We start from the raw sequence: 9,555 nt of genomic DNA, 5'->3' as shown, positions 1-9,555 counted from the left end.
TGTATATTATAGGGAAAATACTTTTTTTTAGGGCTTTTTATAAGATCATGAGAGTGTAATGATTTAAATGTATTAATAATCATAATTTATTTTAACACGAAATGTCAACTTCGAAAATATTTTTCGAACATCTTTTTTTTTTGTCTGGGAGGTATCCACTCATCATCTGAATCAATACCAGTACCAGTACTGGTACCTTGAATTTTATCTACCACTACTGCTGAATGTCTTCCAGCTCCGATGCCTAAGGCGGATCTTTAAAATAAGGTGGCAAGATAAGATAACCAATGAGGAAGTGCTACAAAGAGCAGGGTGCAAGGACATGCGGTCTGTTATCAGCAGCAGACGCCTTGGCTGGCTTGGCCACGTTGGTAGAATGCCAGTAGGTCGACTTCCACAGGACATCCCGTATGACGATCTAATAGAAGGCAGGAGAGCCGCTGGTCGCCCACTTTTACGTTATACGGATGTATGCAAACGCGACATGAAGCTCTTCAAAATCGACACTGGCAGCTGGGAAGAGGTGGCACTGGACAGATCCACATGGAGAGAGAGCATAAAGGAAGGGTCACAGATTGCAGATGTCATACACAACAGAAGCAGAAAGAAGGGTGAAAATGCAATGGCGCCTGGTGATTATATGTGCCCAACCTGCGATCGCAGCTGTGTATCAATGACTGGCCTCTTTAGTCACACAAGAAGTTGTAAAGGGAAAAGATCGTCCCTCGAGACGTAAAATGCCACAGAGTACTTGTCTTACTGGTTCAACTGATGTTGGTGTAGTTTATTGCCTACCGGTATCTGAACTTACATCAACTTCTTCCACACTGATTGGTTTGCCTGGTGGAACATGCATCTTTGTTCTTGTGATACCACTCTCAGTGCAAGGCTTCTGAAACACTGTGTTCAGTCTGTGTTCAGTCTGGTTCAGTCTGGGTTCAGTCTGTGTTCAGTCTGGTTTTCTGCGGCAGGGATTTTGTACCTACCTTGGATTTGTCACTGTGGCCAATGTATTAATTGAAATAAAAGTCTGGCCAACCTTAAAACATGAAACTGAAAACATGAAGACATTCTTATTTTTAAACTTCTAGTAAGCCATTAGTTTTGTCAAAAGCAGAACCTCGCGGAAGTATTTAAAACAAGAAAAAGTAGCCAGGCGAATGAACTGATTGCTCGATATTAACAAAGTAAAACTACAGAAAGAAAAGTATACCACAGGCTCTGAAAACAGAAATTATGTTTTATGCATATCCCATCCCCATTCCATCTATTAGAGAGCCAAGCATTTGCAGGAAACATTTTCTTGTCAAGTATTCTTCCTTGGAGCGGAATGTTTCAGATTGGGTAATTTCTTGATGTAATATTAATTAGGCTTGTCTTCGAGTACGAAGATTAATAAGGAATGCATTATTTCCCGTGGCTACGCAGCCCCAGCTGTGACCTACATATTTTGCCACATCTAGCAGGCATAACCATTGTCCGCCGATGGTCAATCAACTTTTTTTTTCGCCGTCTACGCCTGTCCTCGGCAGCGGATTTTCGTTTGGTCTTAAATGTGTATCCCACGGACTTTGTAAGTGACCCCCAGCTGTCTCGTTCTGAAGCCACAGTTACTATTTATAGTTACTATTTGTTTATGTTTGTGTGACGTTGTTAGAATGTGTTCACAACATTGATTTAGTGTGCTACTGTCCAAGTCTCTTGCGTCAGTTCATGTGTCGTTCTAGTTTAATAAAGCCTTGTCTTAGGTTACTCTTCAGTGTTCCTTTATTTCTTATTTCAATGCAACGAGGTGCTCTCTTCTGCGTCAGTTAAAGCAAGTTCGGGCGTAAGCTGGTCTTTAAAGCGTTTCCGGTAGCAGATTAATATTTACACCACTCGAAACAATAACTCAAGGAACTTGACAAATCAGGGCTCCAAAATAACGTAACATGTTAGACACCTTGTTTTTAGTATTAGTTATTTAGCGACGCACCATAGAAGACGTATATTGAACGGGACTAGTGACGTTTGGGATATTTTGGGTTAGAGACCGGAAAATCAGCGATAGAATCCTCTAGGGTAAAGACGTGTTTAGTTGACAGAGACTTTTACTGTGGCCTTTTCTTAGAATAAATATATGTTAAATTGTTCATCAGTGTTGATCACATCTCTTTACTCGTTAAATCGATCGTCTTGTTTATTCTGTATTGTTGATCAACTACATTGAATACACCCGAACAATAAAACTCAAACGCTTGCAGAGTAATTGGTTGAAATTCAACAGTCATCTATAGTTGACCTCAAGGCAGTCTGAACAAGTACATCACAAACACTTTGATATGTCAATACTGCACAATTGGCAACACGTAACACTGACTGTACAAATGCTTCACCCTTGAAGACCACTGGCCTGCATATGTATAAGGGTGGGGTTTTGTGTGAGGAGATTAAGAAACAAATAATCGGCTAAATAGTACTAACTGTCCTTTCCAAATGGAAAATCTAAGAGCGGTAATCTTTATATGAACTTGAGGAGTAGGAGTATTTCTTGATTACATCCCTTTGGCCACAACTTTTTTTTTTTCAGTACATCCTTTGGAGCACAGACAGAATTAGAATAATTGGTTATTAAACAACTCAGTCCTGTACAGAGGACGCGAGTCGTTCAGGAGTAGTAAGAGGAGTAATAGAAGACGTTCTTGACGAATTGATAAATGTTCCTGTAAAAGTTTAAGACGTTCCTGAGGGAATTTTTTTTTTTACCTTTTCACAATAATAATTTATAGCTTTTATATAACGATACTTTTAAGCTTATAGCATGCTCAGAGTCCAATCTCATTTGTGGACCAGTTGGGGGGGGGGGGGTTATCTGTGAGAAGGTTTTCCGTGCTGCCTTTAGGCACGCAGTAAACACAACTCTGCTCGAGTCAGGTGTCAAACCTCGAGCCCCCTTCATAGATGGCCAAGCCAAGCCATGTTCAAGCGTACTTAGCCTCTCGACCACGCTTCCCACTAAGACAAGAACAGCTCCAACCCTCGCAGCGAAATGTTTCATTAAAAGTTTCAGTGTGATCTCTTGAGTCGATTAACAGTTGGCAAGCGATAAGAGTTTATAGGAAATTAAATCTATTGAGCTTACTTCTCGCTGTCACACACACACACACATACACACACACAGAGAAATAAATTTAAAAAAAAAACAACTTGTCATCGATTCCAATTATATTTCTTTCATTATTTGTTACAACATTCCATTTTTTTATGTATCTACTGAAAATATTGAAGTCAAACAAATATTAACATAGTGTTAGAGGTATCGCTGTTTAAATTAAATAAGTCATTATTTTAAATATATATCACACATACACTATTTTCGGATATGAGCAGTATCACAGGGCACCCCAAACACTTTAAACCTCTAGATCAGGGGTTCTCAGCCTGTGGATCGCGACCCCCTTGGGGGTCGATTGACGATTTGCCAAGGGTCGCCTAAGACCATCGAAAATAGGGATTGTTATTGTCTACTCTTCTATTGCTGTATGTGTGTGTGGGGGGGGGTCGAGGCAGAGTGGGGGATGGTAAAAAGGGGTCGCTGAGCATAAAAGGTTGAGAACCGCTGCTCTAGATAATCATATCCCAATTCTTTAATAACTTCTACATGCTGTTCCTTTTAAAAACTCATTAAATGTTCCGTAATTTTTTAAAGAGTTCCATGTTTTGAATCAATCGCCAGGGGAGGTCACAAGTGTCAGAAACACTGCCGCAGACCCTACTTATTACTTCCCTTTACCGGCGACATGCGCGTATATAAATTTTGTACAGTGGACTTTTTACGCACAATCTACTCATAATATAGCTTAGGACCCCAGTTTTTTTTTTGTCCCCTAAAACTTTTCCGAGTGAGAATTTAAATAGATTTTTAAATAATAATATGGTAAGTTAAAAATAATATATTATTTTTCTCTATATAGCCTATGTAACATACTACATATTACGATTTAAATCTCCTTTACAAGTGATATAATTCGTGTCTTCCCAACACCGTTTAATAAAGCTAATGCACTAGTTCAATGATGCCCATAATACGGCACGAGGACAACATCCGGCCCGCAAAGTAGTTCCATTCGCCCCGCCGAAACATCGGCACAAAGTGTAGAAAATCCTACCGCCCCCCCCCCCTCCTCCGAAAAAAAAGTTGAAAAATGTATCTCCCCTATGTTGGGGCCCTCACTTTTTCTCTGGATTTGTACTATGACGTTAAGCATGTGTACGTTTATGAAATGGAAGGGGCCGAAGAAACTACAAGTGGATTCTGAATGTAGAATTTACCAGGAAAAGTGAATGGATCATAACTTGTAGAACATGATCCTAAGTCAACAAATGAAAGGTGGCTGTTTGAATAAAACAAAAACATAGAAACGTCATTTATCAAACAAATATGAAGGTATATTGATAAGAGACATGACATCATCAACATTGGTGCCTTAGAAACGTGGCAGAGTTACGAAATAGAAGAGAAATTATTTACATAAAACAGTCCTTCTTATTTCTAAATAACTAAACCAAAACACACACACACACACACACACACACACAAGTAGTCATTTGTAAAGTTTATTCTACGCCCACAGCCACAAATGTGAATCAGTAAAGTCATCTCAAGGTCCTCTATTTTAAGGCGTAGCCTGGGGTCGTGTACGGTCGTATAATTGCAGGCGTAACTCTCACTTGGTGTAGTCCACGCTGCTTTGTCTCAGCTGACCTCGTTTTCGTACTATCTGCTCCCTGAGACTTTGTCCGCTGGACGTCACTCCCCTGTAATCTAAGAGAAACAAATGAGCAAGTCTTACACATCTATTAATAATATCATCTGTTTTAGGCAGTGGCGTAGCTAGGGTGGGGGAGGAGGGGGGGAATATGAAAATCCCCAGGGCCCCCACTTGAGGGGTCCCCCAAATGAGTGTTCAAATTTTTGTTTACATTAAATATTACGCAAAATGCAGGGGCCCCCAAACAGATCACGCCCCCCGGTCCCCAAATTGATTGCAAATTCCTAGCTACACCACTGGTTTTAGGCATGGGTTCAAAATGGTTGAAAAGAATTTAAGGAATAAAGAAATTCGCAAAAATTCCACATGCAGTATTTGAAATAGGTTCAACTTTTCGAATTCTGGTGTTTTCATTTACCTTCTTGTTGATTATCTAGGTCAGTGTCGCTTTCATTGATGTACTGTTTACGTTTTTCTAAAATGTCATTGAGTTCTTTGGCCGATCTAGTAGAGTACTGAAAGGTGAAAGGTCAAAGATTTAACCTACGTATTTAAAAAAAAATTATTTTGTTCTACCGGTATGTGGATGAAAAATAAAAGGGGGGGGGTAATGCTTGTAAAATTCTTAACATGTTTCGGATGTTCCTTCAGATTTGAAGTAATTTTCTTCCCAGTAAAGTGAGTGTGTCTGGGAGGGCGATTTAAAGCAGGCCATTCTAATTCAATGCTATATATACTACATTAACTGGCCAAACGGGAGGGGGGGGGGGTTGTTGAAATAAGGACAGTTTTATTGAAAGGGCAAAACAAACAAAAATATAAGAGTTGGAGGTATGGCCAAAGTATTATGTCAGCATTTGCAGGATGTAATCTTCTTCATCTTCTAGCCAGCTTTATTGCTGCTGAGCTGTCAGCTCTTTTGCAGACTGTGCCAAGGAAAAAAAAAGTGTGCTGTTTTCTTCAGTTGTTCAGCACTGCCGTACAGGGTGTTGGTTATGTTGGGCTGGAGTGGAAGTAGGGTCTGCCTAAGGTGGGTTAGGAATGGGGCATTCAAAGAGGATATGGTTTACGGTTTCATAAGGGTGGGCGCAGTGTCTGCAAAGGGGGAGTTGTGTGGAGTTTATTTTTTCAGATGGTAATTTAATAGAGGTGTGTGTCCTGTTCTTAGTTGGAAAATTGTAGATTGTTCTTTCTGGGGGGAAAAGGGGGGGGGGGGGAGGAAGTTAAGGAGGATGTAATAAAAAAATAAAAAAAAATTAACGGACGAACCTGGTGGGTACTGCTAAGCAATGACTATACTAGTTATCATAAAGGAAATATTAATTGTTCCGTTTGGGAAGTCTGGTATTTTCTTAGTGAACGACACACAACACACACACACACAACACACACACACAACACACACACACACACACACAACACACACAAGCAATTATTCAACTAATTTTCATTTGAAACTATCACGAATGTTCTTAGATCAGCGGTTCTCAACCTTTTAAGCTCGGTGACCCCTTTTTACAATCCCCCACTCTTCCGCGACCCCCCACCCCCCGCAAACACACACATACAGCAATAGAAGAGTAGACAATAACAATCCATATTTTCGATGGTCTTAGGCGACCCCCCTGTCAAATCGTCATTCGACCCCCAAGGAGGTCGCGACCCACAAGGTTGAGAACCCCTGTCTTAGATGATCATGAGGGTATTGACGAGTGCGTGACGTGTCTTCTTGCGAGCCACAAGTTGTGTCGAATCTAGCTGTTATACAAACACTCAAGATTATTATTATTGTTGTTGTGAAAAAAATGTACCAGTAGCACAAACTGACGGACTGCTGCTTGCTTTAAACTTCAAATAGTTAATTCACAAATATAGAGTTGAAACTAGGTGCTGAAACAAATGTGATACATACATATATATTAGACATAAATGAACAGCAGCACCAGGGACTAAGTTTTAAAGAAAGTAGTGAATTAAAATGCTAAGAAAACAAGGAACTGCGCCGACCGACACCACCGCCTAGCGATAACGCACTAAGCGAACTTAACCTCTAGACCATCGGAATGTCCATAAAAAACATACTTCTGGTCCAGAGTTATTTCGCCCGTATGCAAATTACCACCACAAGTGGTCAATGGTCACATGCCGGCTCTATTGAAGTTGGTGAACGGATGCTGCGATGTGGGGGGGGGGAGGGGCTAGCTATTCATTTATTTGTAATATATGTATGTAGTTAATTCACAAATAGGACTCAGTCCCATGTCGCTAAGTCTACGACGATGAAAACAAGTGTTTGCTCAAAGCAGTACGGGTACTGTTAGCTAGTCTGCATCATGTTTTTAATCGACTGTCACGTCACTAAGGAAACTCCATATCTTCACTAACTTTTGCCCACTAACCTATTGGATTACTACACTAAACGTTCGTAACCTTTTATTATAGCTTTTTTTTATATATATATACAGCAGCTACTTTCATGCATATAGCATGCTCAGAGCGCTTTTGGTCCAATCTCATTTGTGGACCAGTGGGGGGGGGGGGGGAGGGGGTATCTAGGAGTTGGTTTTCCGTGCTGCCTTTAGACGCTCAGTAAACACAACTCTGCCCGAGTCGGGTGTCGAACCTCGAGCCCCCTTCTAGGTAGCCAAGCCAAGCCAAGTTCAAGCCTACTTGGCCTCTCGATCACGCTTCCCATTTGGACACTCTCAATGTGTTTTAGCGTTTTGGGTATGTAAATACCTACCCCGGATGTACTTTTCTGTAACCTTATCAAACCGTCCAATCGGATCGCTTCATCGTGGCCAATGAGTTGGACGAAGTCGTTAAAACGAAGCTGAAAAATCTCTCTTCCTGTGTATCCCTGAAATCTCTCTCGTGCTCTGAGAATTGAAAGTCAAGGTTAGAGTTCATTACATGTTTCTAGCATCCCTAAAATTACCACCGAACGCAGTCTACTATAGAGTACAGACATATCAATATATAACTGACATTTCAATAAATCTTAAATTTATATTTCACTAAATCTATAATTGAGAATTCACTAAATTTATAGCTGACTTTTCATTCACTTTAACTATAACTGACATTTAACCAAATTTAATGTTTAACTAAATCTATAACTGATATTTATTAAATCTTTAACGAATAATTCACGAAATATATAAATAAGATTTCACTAAATGTATAACAGATATTAAACCATGTATATATAAGATATTTCATTAAATCTGTTTTTGATGTTTCACTAAATATACAAATGAGATTGCACTAAATTTATAACTGATAGTTGGGGAGGTATCCCTAGAGAAAATTGAGTTTTAGGTCTAGGATATTGATATTTAACTAATAACATAATTAAGTAGATCAATCATTTTTCTTTACATTACAATCATTTTTATTGCTTAAATCTGTGTCTAAAACATGTTTTTTTAATGTTTTTGTAAGGGCTATAAGACAAAATCTTAATAAAATTTATACTTTAAACTCATTTTTCTCAAAATGTTAGTTTTTGCACATGTCATTGTGCCTTACTAGGAATTTCTCCTAAACTACTTGATAGATTTTAATGAAATTTGAAACACTTCTTAAGGACATCATTAACTTTACTCGTACAATGATTTTTTTTTCAATATTTTATTTACTTTTTTTTTTTAAAGTATTTTTAATTAATATTTATCCTGTTTTTTTAGGTCTAAAAAATACTAAGAATTCAAAAATTTGTAAAAAATTTAACATACTTAAATCTTTAATTCTGACGTTGTACCAATTTAGAGGATCCTTTTTTCGTATCTTTTAATTCAATTTCATGTATTTCTGATCAATAGTTTTTACAAAATTCAGAGTTTTAATTTGTATACAATAAACAATATGGCCTCCGTTACCATGGCAACCATCATTCAAAAAAAACTTTTTTTAGCATTATTTATTTTAGAATATCATTATATAATACCATAACAAATTTCAAAGGCCTAGCTTTAGAAATAACAAAAATAAGATTTTCAGGGATACATCCCCTTAAATAAATCTTTAACTGATATTTCACTAAATGTATAAATGATATTTACAAAATATGTATCCGATAGTTCACTAAATCTCTAGGGGCCTAAATAACACTTCACTAAATATCTAGGGGCCTAAATCACACTTCACTAAATATGTAGGGGCCTAACTCACACTTCACTAAATCTCTAGGGGCCTAACTCACACTTCACTAAATATCTAGGGGCCTAAATAACACTTCACTAAATATCTAGGGGCCTAAATCACACTTCACTAAATATGTAGGGGCCTAACTCACACTTCACTAAATATCTAGGGGCCTAACTCACACTTCACTAAATCTCTAGGGGCCTAACTCACACTTCACTAAATATCTAGGGGCCTAACTCACACTTCACTAAATATCTAGGGGCCTAACTCACACTTCACTAAATATCTAGGGGCCTAACTCACACTTCACTAAATATCTAGGGGCCTAACTCACACTTCACTAAATCTCTAGGGGCCTAACTCACACTTCGCTAAATCCTTTCGTTAACATCCACCCAGCTACATCATCTGGTGTTGAGTTGACATCCAGCCTTGTGGTGTCTGCAGACCGTGAGACTCTAGAGGTCACCCTGGCATGAAGTTCATCCAGGTGTGCCTTGGTTTTCTTATCTGTAGGTAGACATCCAATTTTTAAACTAAGTTGTTAAAAAAAATTAAAATCATACCTAGTGGCACACACCTTAAAGGAAAGGCTCCAGGTAAATATCACCCCGGTACACTTTTATAAGTTCGTCGTCTGGTGGACTTGTAGCAC

The 9,555-nt window shown here is 38.7% G+C and overlaps 1 protein-coding gene across 11 annotated transcripts in view; it reads right to left on the bottom strand.

Annotated features, from left to right (window-relative positions):
• Positions 1-3,186: 3,186 nt before the first annotated feature.
• LOC106067622 (epidermal growth factor receptor kinase substrate 8-like protein 1) overlaps positions 3,187-9,555 on the bottom strand; it is a 103,347-nt gene continuing 96,978 nt past the window's right edge. For all 11 annotated transcript variants that reach the window (XM_056044815.1, XM_056044817.1, XM_056044824.1 and 8 more), the window contains 4 exons: positions 9,266-9,410; positions 7,495-7,630; positions 5,170-5,266; positions 3,187-4,804 (listed from right to left, as the gene is read on the bottom strand). In XM_056044815.1, the coding sequence (XP_055900790.1) occupies positions 4,707-4,804; positions 5,170-5,266; positions 7,495-7,630; positions 9,266-9,410 (476 nt within the window). In that variant the 3' untranslated portion in view covers positions 3,187-4,706. The remainder of the gene's footprint in view (positions 4,805-5,169; positions 5,267-7,494; positions 7,631-9,265; positions 9,411-9,555) is intronic.

The sequence above is a fragment of the Biomphalaria glabrata genome, chromosome 10 (genome assembly GCF_947242115.1).
Source record: "Biomphalaria glabrata chromosome 10, xgBioGlab47.1, whole genome shotgun sequence".
Classification (NCBI taxonomy): domain Eukaryota; kingdom Metazoa; phylum Mollusca; class Gastropoda; family Planorbidae; genus Biomphalaria; species Biomphalaria glabrata.
This window is presented reverse-complemented; position numbering and strand designations above follow the sequence as displayed.